Below are 18,293 nucleotides of genomic sequence, written 5' to 3'. Positions count from 1 at the left end.
ATAAAAAGAAATTCGTCATCCTCTACATACTTTTCATACTGATTATGCAAGAACAAACGTTTGGATTGGATTGAACCAAACCACACACACACACACACATACACACACAGGCACAAAACACACACACTTCGAATACACACTTCTATTCTCTGCGTCCTGGCATGGGTACAGATGGTGCTGCATATTAATTCTGGGGGTCAGAACAATGGGTAGCATCCAGATTTAAGTTTGAGCCCAACAGCCAAACTTTATAATCCATAACCCTTCAAACCATTTCTGGTGAGGTGAGTCTGCTGCTGCTAACATACAGTCAGCCTTTGAAACAGGACATTTTTGTAAATACGTACATCTGTTGTGCACACAGCTCCTTCCTCACTGCTCTATGAAATAACACAGATTAAAGACCATGAGTAAATGCTATGACCTGATCAGAGGTCAGCCATGCCTAGCATGCATTATTGTGTCGCGTGGCTCATAATTGTCTGATTTGAGATCAGCTCAACACGTGATCTTTGTGACAGCCCCCCATGGGCACATGAGAGACTCAGCCCTTTTGTTGTGCTAATCCATACCAAGGGCCGCCTGTCAATCAAACTCGACCCTCTCCCTCCCCCTCTTTCCATTATAAAAACCCGCACACGTTCCTCTTTCAGCTCTCTCTCTCTCTCGCTCTACTGTAGGGCTCTCAGCCTCAGCCTCTGTCCTTCACTTCTCTCTCCTCCTGCTTTCTATCGCTCTAGTCTTTTCTCAGTCCATCCTAGGTCCAGACATATCCAGAGGAGATTTGCGACTGGAACACTCAGGATTCTGCCATAAACAAGTCTGTAACAGGCATCAGCATAGTTCAACTAATCCCCATCACTTGAATCCGCATGGAATCAAATCAACTGACGATGAGATCTCAGTCACTTCATCATCGCTGTGATCCTCTGAGAAAAACACAACCTGGGCATCTATAAAGTCAACAGATTGATCAGTTTATCAGTGATTAAGAAAGAAACTAAGCTTTTAATGTATCTGTAAGGGACCAGAATTTGGCAAGACATTTCCAGTCTAATAAAGTTAACAAGTCTAACAGAGCAGACAGCTGTTTGGGTGCGCTTTTCCGCTTGGGTGAAATTAACCAAATGTCACTGAGACTGTACTGTAGTAGAATCAGTCTATTAAGAGTTAAAACCCCTTTGGAGAATCTGGAGGCTCTAACCAAGGTTTCAGACAACTGGTTTATATTCCTTTGCTGGATGGAGCTGGCTGCAGATTTTGGATCGTTTCTAGCCTATTAAATGTCTGCGCTCCCAGTTTGGTGAACACACTGCGGATATACAGCAGTCATCCTGCCCACATAATGCACTGACTGTGCACTGACACCTTTCTGGGTGGATGCAGGCCACACTGTGTCTATTCACAGGAATCATGGGAGCAGGAAGTGAAGAAATCTGTGGATGAGGGCAGTAGGAGGACAGGGAGGAGACAAGAAGACAGAAGAGAGGAGTGGAGAGAGGGGACGTGAGGAAAGGTGTTGAGTGAGATTCAAAATCCTCTCGATTTCCTGTCCCCTTCTCATTCTTGCTTCTCCTAACCCTCTGTGTACTCCCCTCTATTCTTCATTCCATTTTCTTTTCTCAACCTCGCAATGGTTCTCCTTTCATTCCTGTCTGGGCCTAACATTACATCATGGACAACTGATTACATTTTTTATTCATGAGGATGATGTACTCAACATTGATCAAGTGAATACCAGAGTTAGATACTCATTTATAACTGCACTCATGGGAAATTAAAATCATAGAATATCAGAATGCAGATACAAAATGGTTTCATTACAATGTACACCATTCACTCAAGTTGACAGCAAAAAGGCAAAGATTAGCACACATAAACCAATGTTTAACATGTTAATATTGCATATGGTGTATCCTGTAATGTGAGCACCAGTACGTACAAAGCAGAATTAAAGACTACATGACTAATTCCTTGATAGGAACTGCGTTGGCAGAAAAGATTGGAGGAGAGAAAGAGAGACTGAGGAAGCCTCTGTGTTGTTGGCTAGCGGCTGCAACCCCCTCAGTCCATCCCATCCCATCCTTTCCCTGCCCCCGCCACACACCCACTCACAGCCCAAAGTAGCCCCGCACCTGCCAGCTGCACTTTAAATCCCAACAGCCTTCAAGTCTAATTACCCCAGAGAGGGTCTGTGCCCAGTGGGGGTGCCTCCAGACCCCAGCACACACACACACACACACACACACACACACACACACACATTCTAACACCCATGCCTAGAATTCAGAGAGACAGATGGCGGGCAGGACTCGGTGGCCTTTGTTTTCAAGTGGCATATTATGTTAGCATGTCATCCACCAAAGATTGCACATTACATATTTAGGCATATTTCAAGCTTATGTTTATTTTTTATGTCTATGTCAGGGTTATATTTCAGCGATTCTGTCAAGACCAGCAAAAGAAAATGGAGTGTCTACAGTATTTTTAAGAGGAGGATTTGAGAACTTATCACTGTCAGCAGCCTCATATGACAGATTATAAGAGTATAACATCAGGACAGGCCATGCTCTTCCCTTCTATGAGGACAGGCATCAGCTGTAATTTAGTGTGATTTAATAAAATGCCCTCATCTCAATCTCAATCTCTCTTGTAAAAAAAAAGGAGTTTAAAATACCAGCTCATCAAAAGAACACAAAGGCAGCATCTACCCCCTAACAGACATGTAGACACATGTGTGCAAACACACACACGGACACACACACACACACACACACACACACACACACGCACACGCACACGCACACGCACACGCACACGCACACGCACACGCACACGCACACGCACACGCACACACACAGACACCCACACACACACAGAGACACACACACATGCACAGACACACCCACACACACATGCACAGCCACACGCACACCCCCCCCCCCCCCACACACACACACACACACAGAGACACACACACATGCACAGACACACACACACACACACACACACACACACCACACACACACACATACACACACACACACACACACACACACACAGAGAGACATGCTCAAGGACATACCCTGCTGCACATCCTGTCGACTCTGCAATGGCATGGCAGGCGGGCATGGGAGATGTGCCTGCCATCTCAGGGTGTGAAAAGCCGCTTAGCTTTAGGGGGAGAACCCAGTAAACAAGTCAATCTGCAGGATTAGACCCCACATCCTAATCCCAGGGAGAGTGCTCTTGCCAAGGAGTCTACAGCATCAGGAGACAGCGGCCATTTCCTCGTGAGCAGCTCAGACTGGCTGGACTGAACAGCAGCAGTACAGATCATCACCACAGACCATTTTAACCTCCATCAGGTCAACATGTATGAAAGTCAGGTACCTAGGTTTTATACCATTTTACAGTAATTATTTCTACATTAGATTAAAACGGCTCATTTCAGTCCTCATCATGGAAGCCATTTTGAACTGATGAAGAGCCACTCAATTCCCAAATGAGCTTGGCACAAAAACTCAACACGCAATTCATCTTGCCTCTAATACCTATCTCAGGTGTGAAATTAGTGTGTAATGCTTTGATTGTACACTCTCAACTAATGCCTGCAGCTCCAATCTAATTATGTAAATCAAGTTAAGTATTGTTACAGTGTAATACACCACAATACATTTCCAGTATCCTGAGGGCACAACATGAGCCATTCTTTCCAGTTCAAGCAGTGAGCTGTACTCCTCTAGGGCCCTGTGGCACAATGCACCATTCACCTCCATACCATCTAAGACACAACTGTGTGCATGACATGAGAGACATCCTCTAGCACTCGAGGGCTGATTGAGTGCAGCCGCTGCACAACAGTTATGGTTTCTGAATGAAATGTGTGCAACCCAGACACCCCAAAAAAGGGTCCAGACAGAAATGGTGGGAAATACGCTCCACTGTCTCATGTGTAGAGCCAGTGTGAAGCATTACCATATTCATTTTTTTATTCGCTTTCACTCGGCACCTCTAAGGTGCTCTTTTGCATAATTCCAACGGATCAAGTGGGGATAGAAGCAAGAGGATTCCGGAGGGTTCCCTGTGAAATTCAGTGGAGAGACGCCAGTGCCTGACAGACAGCCTGGAGCTCCCTCATTATAATGCATGACTGCGAGGGGCCAAATCCCCTGGTGACATCATCAGAATGCGCCAAACTGGCTGCATCTGGAGGCATTGCTGGCTCGGGGCAAGGCTTTCCCCCCATCATCCCATGAGACCACAACATGGGGAGAAGGAAACCCATTCCCCAACTCCCTTCTGTGTTTCTCTGCCTCTGTGCTTTCCCCAAGTATCTCTCTCTCTTTTTCATCTTTCCATCTTCTCTTTTCCTTGTCATTCTCTCCTTTCCTGACATTCTCTCTCTATCTCTCTGCATTTCTCTTTCTCACTTTCTTAGAGACGCCCCCCCAGCTGATAACTGAACCCTAGACCAGTTAGTGTTTGTAACTGTAAGGCTGTTTCTTCTGTGGTTCCAGCACCATGTCACTGTGGCCCTGTGCTGGGACTGAGACAGAAAAACATTGTTTGTTTTGTCATAGAGCCTCTGCTTTTATTATTATGTTGACACACGGGATGTAGCATCACAGCCAGGCAAGAGGAGTAGCCTCTCTCTATTATCAAACAGTGAGGTAAAACCACTTTTTGAGGTGTGTTTTCTATGAGCAACTACTTGTGGCATCATCTTTAAATTGTGGATATGGTCGTGTGAATGACAGATAAACACACCTGTCATTCTCACTACTCGTCCAGACTATGCACTATGTTGTTCCGTGGTTCGAATTGGTACACTTTGCCAAAAAGTAAGAACATCCTTCACAGCACTTCACCAACAAGATCGGCAAAAGATACTATGTTGCATTCAAGCAAATTTGTATCAGTGCCAACTGGGATGCTGGTGGTGCTTTTCAGATAGGTAGCTTGCTAGTTTTAGACTAAAACTCCATAATGCTTCAGCATCACGGTTTCAAAACAGAATTCCACATCAACCCATGGGTCAATATGCAGCAGCAATTAGGGTGGCTGTCTTCAACCAAAAACTGCTACGTTTCTTCTCAAGTTTGTATACATGGCCATTCACAGTCACGTGATAGTCACATGGCCATCAGTCACATGAACATGAGTGTTAGAAATGTGATTGCTAGGAGTAGGCAGTTTGCATCTCTTCCATAGCCTGGTAGATGCGGAGTTGTTTACTCTAAACATCTAAACACAGCTGTGGAGGATACCGCACAACACAAAAGGTAAACACAGTACCTTCACACTCTCTAGAGCAAAGAGGGCCTGAAGCTCACTCTAAACAGCTAGGTGTAAAGAATGAGAGCAGAGAATGCACACGCGCCCTGCAAGTGTATAAAGGCATTTACCGCACTGCGGTGCTCACCACTGGCCCTTCTATAGTGTCACATAAAATAGTGATAGAACAAGAAGCTGAGGAGACTCCAGTGCTTTTACCTGTCTGCCCTCCAAAGTGTACAGCCTCTTAACAGCTCCAGAGTCCAGCTTGATGGCATCGGTGATGTCATTAAGCACCTGCTCGAAGGAGTGGGCTGTCTTCTTGTTGAGGAGGATGCGGACGGCCTTGCGGGGCTTAACACCGCTGCGGATGACTGTGACCAGTTTGGGCTTGATGAAGTCCTTGCCCTCCCGATGGTGCTCATTCTTAAGCGCGCTGAGTGAGGAAAGAGAGCGTGATGTGCCTGTTTTCAGACCCACTGACCAGTTAGGATTCACATTCTTGGTGTAGTCCACCTTGCGGTAAGGCTCATTGGAGGCACATACGTAGCTCTCACCTGAAGACGAGAGGGAGACAGAGAGAGGCCATTAGTGAAAACACTTAAAGTGGTGTGTGGAGCAGTGCTAAAATCATCATGGACAGTGACATGGCTGTCACCCAAAATCTGAAAACTTTCCCTCCTCGTGTGTACCCATCCTCATGACCTCCTCATGTGTACTCATACTCCAGATATGGGTACAGGCCAAAAGTAAAAAAAATGGCAATTTGAATTAAGGCACACTCACAAATTTTCCTTCTTCCAATGTCCAAAGTGTGTTATATCATTTCCGGACACCATTGAGGTTCAAGATAATGATGTATGAAGTGTGAAATTAATTCACATACATCTTTATTCGATCCGTATCTCAACTTTGTGGCTCGATGACAACAACATCAGAGATCAGGATAAACCTTGAGAAAGAACCACTTCTGTGGAAACATATCTGATGATGATATGTGATTTGGACTTATGGTGAAGGTCTGAAAATACGTACATGGTAAAATAGCACAAATTGTACTTGTACTGTAGTGTTAGTCCAAAGCTCGATATTACAGTGTAGAATTTTGAATACAATTCTATTAAATAAAAGCACTGTCATGGGCTCATGTCCTCATGCACAACCACACCGCTGCTGAAAAAAAATCCTAGGGGAAACACTGAATGTGTAATCATGTTAAATAATCTGGATCTCAATACTGGTACTCAAGTAGCCCTAACTCAATACGAGCAACATTTCAGCATCGTAGGTAATTCCCAACATTAAAATTTCACCCTATGTATTTACACAAGATTTGGGTAATTTTGTTTCTTGTATTAATTTAGACCTTCACCTGAGCTCCAAATCTAAATCTATTAAGTATGTTTGCTGTTTAAAAAAACATGTAGGTACTTAATACAATGCATTCCAATATTCATTGTCAGTGGAAGAAACTCCTACTACAATGCTACACTGAAATCTGAAAACATTTATTCAGATTGCATGAAATCCTAACTTCACGTACCTTTGTAATCGTTGAAGATTTGTTTGCACTCAGATTCAGATTCTACAGGTGAACATCAGTCACAGTAGAAAAAAAAATATGTCTATCCTCAAGAAGAAGTCAGTGTTACTTTTGGTATCGGGCTCTGAAGCTTTGCCTGTGTCTGTATCTGGAATACGGGCATACATGACAAAAAATTGGGGGGCCAGGTGGCGACTTCTAGGTGATTTGGTATGGAATGACCCTTAAACAACGGAAGAATCACTGATATAAGGATAGAGCAGGAGGGTGGTTCAATGTTTAGTATGCCTGTGCTTAAAAAAAACATTATTTGAATCTACGCATACAGAAAACTTGACTAAGGTGTAGACAAACCATAACAAAGGCCCCAGTTTCATCGTGATATCTGATACTTGGCATCAGACCTTAAAAGATATCCGTTGCATTCAGCAGTAGTGTTTTGATTCTGTGCCTGGCTTGTTCTAGTTTGTAGTCTTGTGCTGTGTCATGTGACAATGAAGGTGAAAGAGTCTATATTCTAGGCCACAGAAGGACCGGCACTAATTACCCACACTGGTGGAAATCTACTGCGTAGAACTGTGGAACTAAAGAAATACTGAGGTCCTCTGGATGGCTAGAAGGTCTCTCTCTCTCTCTCTCTTTTCCTCCTCTTCACCTCCAAAACATTTTCGTTTTTGCTGGTATTCCATTCTGACAGTTAGTGTGTGTTTTCTCCTAGGGGAAACTATTTAACAGGACTAACAGGATAAGTACATTAAAACTTCCAAAGCTTAGAGGAGGTCTGATTTTTTTATTTTCTTCACCTGTTACCATTCAGTGCATGCCTCTTTATTGACTCATTCATGACTAAAGCAAGGATAAAGCAAAGAGATTGTGAATTTCTTTTCTCTGTATCACACCCTGACATAATATTGACAAAGCTCAACACTTATCACAGATGAATATAGTGCATGAGAATAATCAAACACCCCACTAACATATCCGTTAACGTTGTAAGGTGTCACTAAAATGTGTATTGTTCATCCTATTTAAGACTGTTTTAAGGGTTTGGGTGCCTGGTTGTTTGTTGTGTTGAGTGTTTACAGCATGTGGACCTGTTGAGCAGCTGCAAGGAGACCAGAGGTGAGTCACACTGAGTTCAACAGTGCTACAGTGCTGCGACGACAGAGAGTAAACAGTTTGCTCTCTCGCACTCTCTTCCTGTTTTCGAGAGGTTGCTCCCACATGGGGAAGAGAACACTGATTTCTAAACACGGACTAAGACAGGATGTGATGTAACAGAAAAATGAGCTGGCGATTCATCTCAGCAGTGATGATTTATCAGCTACATATTTAAATGTATCATACTAAATTAATCATAACGCATTTCTGTGTAAAAACAATGCTTGTCTTAGGGCAATGGGAGATATATTCCCAGGGGCAGACACATCACACAACCAGTGACAGAGCTTGGATTCAGAACACACAGCGCTTTCAAAGCACACATACCACATGATGACTGTGGCTGTTGAGGTTCACATCACTACTTATTATTCATGGACTGAACTGCTGGACTTTGACCATAAAAAATGTAACGACGAAAGTCCTGCTAAAGCAATACAAATATTCCAAGAAAGACGCTTTTGCTGAGAATAAGATGACTTAGCGCATGAGAGAGAAACATTTATTCATTCCTAAGTGAGGATGAAGGCCGTAAATGAAATCACACAGTTTGAGACCAAGCATGGAGAATGAGAGATGAGATGAGTCTGATGGAAATACCAAGAAAAAATTAGTCAGTGAACAAGATGACAAATGATAAATAAACCACAAGCCAAAGACGGTCTGATGCCACTGACACCACTGCATTTCTGGTCTAACAGTTTGTCCTGGTAATGTACACCAACATTAGCATTACAAGGAACACAAGTAACGTACAAACAGCTGAAACAAAGATGGTCTTCTGATCATCACCTCTTCATTTTGACAGCGCCAACATCACAACCTCATCATAAAGGTTGGTATATGTTCATGGCATGTAAAAAGAATAGGGATACCATGTAATGACAAAAAGAGAGGGAAAAGAAAAGATTCCCATGGTGCCCATCTTTATCAGGCCAAGAAATTAACAGAAGCCTCATTTACCAGTGAGGTACCAGCTGAGGTCACTCCCACTGATGAGGGTGACTCCCAGCAGAAGCATGGCGTACCCTATATTAAACTACAGGACACGTTAACTGGAAATAAATGGGATATGGATGAGACAAACAGCTGTGATCAGGCCACACGTCACGGCTCCACTGAGTCCCCTCATTCTCTGGGGACAGGGGTCCCAGGTGTCACATCAACACAGAGGTTAGAGGGCACTTAATCAACACCCTCTACACACACACTACAGCTGACCAGTTTCCCTCTGCAGTCCAGCTGAGCTCTAAAACACACACCCTGCTCAAGGTGATGCACAGAAAGACGGCTAACAGATGCAAAGGACTAAAAGCCACGGAATGGCAGTGAAGAAAATCATAGATGAAGCCATGAGCCTGAAAGGTCCAGTGGTAAGATTAATAGCATTCTTTTATTGATTTTGTGGATGAAATGTTCCTCTGCTTCAAGGTCTTAACAGTCTTCAATCAATGGGTGGCAAGTGCTGAGCTGGGTCTTCTGTGGTAATTTCCCCCAGCCTATTAAACGGCCGAGTAGACCTGACCAAGAAACGCTGCAGCCCCCACTTGCCATACAAATACTGTTTAACTGCTTTACAGGGGGTGGGTCTGTATTGCATGTGCCTGCAGTTATCTGGAGAAGAAGGTATGGATTATGTTGTTCACACCTCCCAAAAGGAGTACATATGGACAATGGCCGCTTCATCTGGTCTATATTATCAAATGGCTTGAATGTATCCCTAATACATTCACACACTGGTCAAAATACAAATCAAGCAGCCATTTTACCTGTGGCATCACTTATGAGAGTTTTATAAATGGCATAATTTAACAGAAGCTATAAAACATTCTGCCAATGAACCACACACCACTTGTCTATGTGAGTGATATAACAGTTGTATAAGAGAGTACAAGAGAGCTTGTGTGCTTCGACAACAGAATGAAGGGAGGATAATTCAAAGGTCTGGCATAAATCTGACATCTTTTCAGCTTCCAGTGGACTGGACCTGAAAGCTCTCGCTCCCTGATATGGAAACCGCATTTTATTAAAAAGAATGTAATACATTATATTTGATGTGTGCACAAATAACAGATCTTATGCTAACCTGCAAAGATGTGTGACAGTTTCATGAGATGGTTTTGATGGTATCTAACTGAGAGAGAGCAGTTCTCATTGCCCCTTGCTACTATCTCAGTGTTAGATATCCATCTCACAGCTATAGCTGATGACCTAAATCCATCCTTAAGTCTTCTGGGGCACTGAAAAAGCCAAGGGAGCACTTGAGAAGGGAGAGAACTTGCACGATATATAGATGAGTATTAACAGGGGGCCAGAGGAACTGGCCCAGAGGGGAACTAACGGTGACCTCTAATGCTCAGAGGCAATTCTGGAGGTTAGCCAGTAATGCCTACTACATTAGGAATACCTCGTTATTGTGACTATGGAAGAATGCACATACATGTCAGGTTGAGAAAGTGAGCCTGAAAAGGAGATACAAGAGCTATGCCAGAGTGAAAGAGATAATAAAAAAGGATAAACAGATGCATGCACTGTAAGGACTATGTTTAGCAAATAAACTAGATTGCTTTTCTTGCTTAACTACTAACTCCTGTACATTTAAAGCCATGTACTGAGTGCTAGCAAATGTGCTTGAAAGAATGGTATCAAAGCAACTTTTTTCTTTTCTTTTAACAGAAACAACATCCAAGAAGACTTCCAGTCAGGCTTAGAGCCACCCTCGTCAAAGTTGTTAATGACCTACTTATTGCACCCGATAATGGATGTGTTTCAATACTAGTCCAATACTAGTCCAATTCTAGATCTTAACGCTGCTTTTGACCCTGTATAGACCATCATATGCTACTACAGAGACTTGAGTACCATGTAGGCATTAAAGGTCATGCACCTGCCTGGCTTAGGTCTTACCTCTCTGATCGTTGTCAGTTTGTACATGTCCATAATGAACCATGTAGTCATAACAAGGGAAATTATGGAGTCCCCCAGGGCTCTGTACTTGACCCCTTGCTCTTCTCTTTGTATATGCTAACTGTAGGCTCTGTAATTAGGAAGCATGGCATCAATTCTCATTCCTATGCTGATGATACTCAACTATACCTGTCCGTCAACTTCTCTTTCCTCTTTTCTCAGCTATCTCTCTGATGTCTGGCTACTGAAACATGTAATTTTTAATTTGTGTACTAACTCTTCTTTCTCCTTCTAGGAAGACCAATACCTCCAATGATGATGGCCGTGACCATTGTTCTCCACCATCATAATTGTGTTTACATATATGTAGGACAATCTTTTTCATTTCTAGGGTTATTTCTAAATAGAAAACCTAGTTACAATCTCTCATTATGTCTCCTCTCTTTCCCTCTCACTTTAGACTCTCCACTGCGAAGTGTTGCTGTCCCCTGCTTCCTGCTGCCAGTTCCCACCTAACAATCATGTCCAAAGTTCTACTACACATAGCCTACAATGCATCAATTATATTCGGATTGCCAGCCTAATTACACGTTTCTCTGCTAATATGATCACAATCATTCGCTCATTATATTAATATGAGTACATTACGACCCTCAATATGTCGTATGACCATTATATTTGCATACTGGAAATGTGAACACATTGCATACCCACTACTTTGAATGCTGGCTGTCTCCATTTTAGCCAGTATCAATCTTGTATGTATCAATGCATATACCATCTTGTATGTATCAAGTATATATATGTCACATGTATGCTAATATGTTTATCCTGATTCAGGTATGGCAGAATGATTATCTCTTCTCCTCCTCTCCTCCCTTCTTTTTTCAATTTCTTTAAGCAGATGGGTCCCGCTTAGGAGCTGGGTTGCAAATACTTTTTCTCTCATTGTCAAAGGGGGCCTGCCATGAAAAGTTTTGGAACCACTGCTTAGAGGGTCAGGCTCTGTCCAACTGTTATTGGTGCAATATAAATAAAATTGAATTTAGTTCAAATTAAATGCCACTGAAATCTAGTGCCTCCTCAGTTTCATAGTGATGCAGTCAATGCCCCCTTATAGGCTTTTGTATGGCACGTGGTCACCAAGTGGAACCTCACAAAATGTAAAAGAAGAGAATTTGATACTGCGAAATACTGACGTTAGGAATATGTGTAGCTTTTTAGAAAGGACAGAGGTTTCATATGTGCTTGCACGCATAAGTATACAACTAGCTGTCTGACTGGTGCGCACACACACCCATATGCTTTCTTAGAAGCCAGATAACTAAAGCATGCACTATGAATGAAATGTTGAACCTCAGGTGGCTGGCGGACACATTGATGATGTCTGTTATATCACTTCACTTACCTTCAACTAGTTCTTCGAGAGTCGTTATCTTTTTGGTCCCATCCACTGTGAATATGCTCCTTACACCCTGGGGCAAGTTCACATTATCCGAAAGCGAGCGTGTGAGTTCCATGAGTAGACCATCCAAGGACCTAAACCGGTCATTAGACACCGCATACACCACACCCTTGAAGTATTTGTCTCCATTCCGATAAAAGCGAACTTTTTTCGCTTTCTTCTCTGTAGAGAGCGACTGCAAAGTGCGCGTGCGGTAAAAGCTACAATGTGCACTGTGAGCTGGACTGGGCACGAGCCCATTGCCTTTGGTACCGCTTACAGTTGCCGACCCGCTCCCCCGTGAGAATCGATGGGCCTTATCTCGCTCCTCAAAATGTTCCCATTCGATACTTCGGTTTACAGACATCGTAGGCTATTTTATCTTAACACCAACAACAGTGAGCTTCGGCGGAGGTCAAAAGACAGTCCTCTGTAATGCGGGTTGAATATTATTGTCGTGGACAGTCAATGAACAATGCCTCACCAGTCAGTTTGCTATGCCACCACGGTTTCCATGCGTTTCTGAATTCTGATCATTTGCAGTGTACACAGATTGTCTTCAGGTGAGAATTCTAGATAAGGACATACATCTCGCATTCGTTAACCTACTAGCGAGGTGAGAAAGAGGAGAGGACAGCTACAAAACGGAGCAGAACAGAAAGTGGTTGCAGTCTTTACTCACAAATTCCACGGAAAGTGTTCTCCAGAAAAGCTATTCACAATTGGAAATGAATATGAAAGTATATGCCAGGAACATCATCTTCAAAGCTGGGCAAAATCTGGAATGTCAGAGGAATGAAAAGAAAAAAATCCTCAGGAAAAACATTTAAATCAATTTGCAGTCTAACACAATGTCTCTCTTTAAAACGCGAGATGTGGGTACACGCCAGAGTTAACGCGGGGATACATTGATGCGTAGTTAGACCGGTATCCACGACTTGAGTGCCAACAAGAGCCGCATGCCTGCTGCAGAAATAGTAAACGTCCTCTGTTCCCCACACCCTTTCTTTGACAACCGGCTTTGGTCAGGCACTAGGCAACAGCAATGGAAGCTGTCAGCCAAGTCGCTGCAGCCAAAGAAAAAAGAGCATGTCCTCAGGGTCCTAACACCAACCATGTGAATGGCCCCTCATACTCAGCTGTCATTGTGTTTAAAAACTTAGTCAAATCTATCTATCTATCTATCTGTCTGTCTGTCTGTCTGTCTGTCTGTCTGTCTGTCTATCTGTCTCTCTCTGTCTGTCTCATTCTATGTTATACATTCTATATGTCATATGATATCAGCAGCTACACAGTTCAATTTAGCTACTCATTGTAGTCATTGGTTTTGATCTGTGATCAAGTCACTTAGTCTCAACTAAAAACAATCTAATTTAATATATATGTTACTGTAGTCACACTGATTTATGGCAGGAAGAGTATTTATTCTCTGCTCACCTTCCGTTTGGTTTCCACCTGTCTACTGTATCTGGCAGAGGATACTGCCATATACATGTACATATACAGGTACATATAGTGCCATATACATGTACTGCCATATACAGGTACATATACTATGTACATATAGTGCCATATACATGTACTGCCATATACAGGTACATATACTATATACATGTACTGCCATATACAGGTACATATACTATGTACATATAGTGACATATACAGGTACATATACTATGTACATATAGTGCCATATACATGTACATATACCATATACATGTACTGCCATATGCATGTACATATACCATATACATATACTGCCATATACATATACTATGTACATATAACATATACATATACATATATCATATACATGTACATATATCATATCATACACATTAATGTGGTCAACAGATGTCACAGAAAATGTAAAACTTAATCTACATTTCTGCTTTCAACCTGCTCTAGACAATGCAATGCAATAATGTCTTAAGTATGGAGCAAGTGGAGACAGAGAATAGGCTATCACACTGTAAGGGAGCACAAGCTGGCTAGCATTCTGTGTCCACAGCCCAAGACCAAATCTACATCTGCCAAAACCATCCAACAAACAAACAACAAATACTATTTTGTCTTTAGACATGTGGAATTTTCAGACAATGCTATGCTATTAGGTGTAAACAATAAACACACTGTTTATTACCGTTTTTCTAAATCGCTTTGTGTTAGGTGAAAATTCACCCTAGTTACCATCGCACAAGGTTTATATAGACAGAAGTTTAGCGTTCAGCAGGGATAACCACGTGGTGGATCTCTGCCGTCCGAGGCAAGGATGGAAGTTTTGCAAGGTCGGAAGAAGCACAGTTAGACCCTTCTTATCACTTCTGGTCTAAACATGCTCTTGCAGACTAAGTGGCACCTAATATTCTAAGTTACACACACGCAGAAACACAGAAAAGCCATGTTTCTGCTTACATAAGTACATGATTAATTAATAATACAAGGCACTTAATTATTATATTCTTAAGTCATTAACAGTGTTTGGAAATTATCTCCATCACTTTGGCACATTTTTCAAAAGAAAGTTCAACACCATCTTGTCATATGTGCACATCAACACGATAAATTACAATTCTTTCCTACAAATTGTGAATGCTTTGGCACATTTATGAAAATGAGTATGTTCAGTTGTCCATGGTTTACAAAGTCTGCTACAGTGATAAATGACATTATCATTTGAATCTTGGTAGTTAATTTATGATGATGTGGCTTGATTCACCAGTGACCAAACTACCGTGTATGTAACCATAATAGTGAGTGTCACTACACAGACAACTATGAAGACAACAGCGTCCTCAGCCATCTTCCCACCACCAGTTTTTACAACATAGAACATTCTACTTACCTTGTAGGCACCATCTGCAGGGATTTCAACTGAGAGGGGTTTTGTTAGAAACAAGTTGGCATGTGGCATAAAGGCATGTGGTTACTTTGACCAGGGAATGGTTTGGTAACCACAAAATAATGCAGAATCATTTATTTCCATTTTATTGTTCAATGCTTTATACAATTAAGAGTTTATTTCTGTGTGAAAGTGAAATGTCTGTGATCATCAGTCCAATGACATTACTGAGATCTAAGCTGAACCTTGCAGGGAGTGAGACAAGCATGCATGAAGATGATTTTCTGATTGTTTCTCACCAAGTTGTAAATGTGGGCAACATCCAACTTGGAACCTTGTTTTGTTGAAATTGGTGTCAGTGACATGAATATTAATCAAGTAGTGCTACAAATAGTATTGAGTCATTTCCAAATCCATTGTGGTAAACTCAAAACATGAGTTAAAACGTTTTCTCCATTGATGTTGTCCACTCCAAAACCGCGGAGGCGAAGAGGAAGTGGAGAGGAAGAATGGATCCTGCCAAAGACAGAGAGAGGAAATCCTGCAAACAATGGCACAGGACAAGCTACACCCTCACTCTCCCTGAGCAAGCAGACGACCGTGAGCTGGAGAACAAGACAGAGCCCCCGTCAGCGTCACATGATGGGGCTCCACGCAGCCTATGGGGGCGCAGGGACACCATACGTGGAGTCATTACAAATACAACTTCTCTGCACTGAAAGTTGGCCTGGAACTCAGGGAGAGAGACGATAGTTTTTTTTCATTCAGTGAACTATTTTCATTTTCTATCATTTGTTTTATTGCCATCAACTCCTGGATTTAAGTTACATCATCTCCTTACATAGTGTCCCATTATAATTTCAGCACCTCAGCATTCCAGGATTTCTGAGAAGTCATTGGTTTGATGGAAGCAGCCACGGTTTATTACATTTGCTGCCATCTGGTGGAGAACCAACATGGTGCACTGACCCCAACCAAGAACACTGCAACTTGTTAAAAAGTTGGAGGTCATTCTGTGTGAAATCATCATAACCCTCAGAGGTGACCCAATCGGAATTTCCTGATAATTTTTTCTATAAAAGTCTACACATGTAAGATGAACCTATGCAGTTTTCACCTTAATTCCAACTCTTTTGTTTAGCGGATTTTCTAAAACTGATTAGCATTACTTGTATCTGTCATCTACCTAAAATGCATACAAAACCTTGCAAATACCTCCAACAACACTAATAAAAGCTTGCTAGGATGCTAACTGGTGTCTTTTGGAGATATAGTTGGAGATGTTGCTGTGCTGTCAAAGTTTTTACCTCCATAGAGCCTGGATGGCTATTGGGGACAGCAGGTGTGTTTATCTGTGCTTCACATGACCATTTACCATCAACATGAGTTTGAAGATGATTGGAATGAAAATATGTTATCTTGACTAAATCAGGTGTGCTCAGAATCAGTTCAGGACATCAGAAATGTCAGTAATGCATACATTACTACCACACAGATTTCAGTGGTTTTGAACTGTTACTGCCATGTAAATGTTGTAGTTAATGGCACATATCTGCATTTGATGTTTAGAACCCAAAACATATACTGTCTGCGACGCCAGACACCACTGTTGAGCATTCTGGTGGTGTGATGGGCCATATTCAACAAAACACTGATGAAGGAAGGTACCCAGTGAAATGCTCATGAAGGCAACTTTGTTGTTGTTGTTGTTGTTGTCCTGCTGGTCAGGTTATATGGTTGGGTAGTCATGTTGTTGTGTTTACATTTAGTCATTTAGCAGACGCTTTTATCCAAAGCGACTTACAAGGATGTATACACATTTTACATTTACACTGATGGCACACTGCACATCAGGAGCAATTAGGGGTTCAATGTCTTGCTCAAGGACGCTTCGACAGGGAATCGAACTAGCAACCTTCTGATTACTAAACGACTTCTCTACCTCCTGTTTAGCAGTTATGGGCTACAGATGTTATATTGTGAAGGAGAGCCTTTACGGATCTCGGGCGTGCAGCGCATGTTGTGGCTGTTACCAGCCAGTTATGCATTATTATTGTATCCTCCTGTTCAGGATCTATGGTTGGGCAGTTGTTATTATATTGGTTAGGTTAGGTTAGAGAACTTGCATGTGACAGTGAGAAGATTGGCTGCTATGGGAAGTCCCCAACCAATAGTACAAGGTATTTAACATCTTTCTCTGTGTTACTAAAAAAGGGGTGTAGTGAGATGAGCTTCTAGCTATGTCCATGGGTCCAACTACATAACAACGTTCAAATAATCTGTTATAATCTATGATATTGTCCACCCAATATTGTTGTTCAGTGATATCAGACATGGCAGGAATATCACAAACATGTCATGTCAGTACTACTCAGACATTACAAAATGATGCTTAAATGCTTAAATGATGATTAATTGAACTGAATGTATGTCTAATAAAACAAATTCAAAGGTGAATCATTTACAGTATGATAAACTACATTTTTTAATTGTAAAATGTGTCAACCAGTGATATATTGTCACCCCCCCCCCCCCCAAAAATATGGTTGCAGTTAAACCCCAAACAGTCAAATAATTGAATGAACATATTTACTAACTAAGTAAGATTTGACTTAGATAAATCTGAATTTTGTTTGAAGATAGAATACCTATCTATCAGCTTTCTCTCATTATTCCTATAAGTTTATGACCATCCAAAATCTTGAAAGTAACGGTCATCAATGCAAATATTAATTGTGGGTGTTATGAAGGTGTGAGGCTGCCTCAAGTTGCCTTTAAATGTAAGTTTGTTGGCTGTCCTTATAGATGGGCTATTTAACTCTTCCTGTTCCAACATGGATGGATGTCTTATATTTACACCTACCCCTTGACCTTCCTCAGTCCAGCATACAGAAGGGGCCTGGGGTATTTTCAGGCCCAGGGGGCTGTGGACTTGGCCAAATCTTGTTCATAAAGTTAATTATGTTCAAAGATTAGTTCAATACTATGGCATGGTAAACTGAAGGATAATCAGATGTTGATCACGCTGTCATGTTATCCCAACACAATGTAGGGCACCGACCTGTTTTCTGTGAATTTGTGCCCTTCAACAGGTCAGGCTAATTGCATTACTGTGGGTT

At 42.0% G+C, this 18,293-nt stretch overlaps 1 protein-coding gene across 6 annotated transcripts in view; it reads right to left on the bottom strand.

Moving 5' to 3' along the window:
* Positions 1–13,457, bottom strand: part of dclk2a (doublecortin-like kinase 2a) — a 39,641-nt gene extending 26,184 nt beyond the window's left edge. For 2 of the 6 annotated variants that reach the window (XM_042703062.1, XM_042703063.1), the window contains exons 1-2: positions 12,297–13,457; positions 5,497–5,834 (exon numbers count right to left, since the gene is read on the bottom strand). In XM_042703062.1, the coding sequence (XP_042558996.1) occupies positions 5,497–5,834; positions 12,297–12,699 (741 nt within the window). In that variant the 5' untranslated portion in view covers positions 12,700–13,457. The remainder of the gene's footprint in view (positions 1–5,496; positions 5,835–12,296) is intronic. The other 4 variants (XM_042703064.1, XM_042703065.1, XR_004162864.2 and 1 more) reach the window with 3 other exon arrangements.
* Between the last annotated feature and the right edge of the window lie 4,836 nt (positions 13,458–18,293).

Source organism: Clupea harengus, chromosome 22, assembly GCF_900700415.2.
Source record: "Clupea harengus chromosome 22, Ch_v2.0.2, whole genome shotgun sequence".
NCBI lineage: Eukaryota > Metazoa > Chordata > Actinopteri > Clupeiformes > Clupeidae > Clupea > Clupea harengus.
The sequence above is the reverse complement of the archived record's forward strand: the minus strand, read 5'-3'. Positions and strand labels throughout refer to the sequence as shown.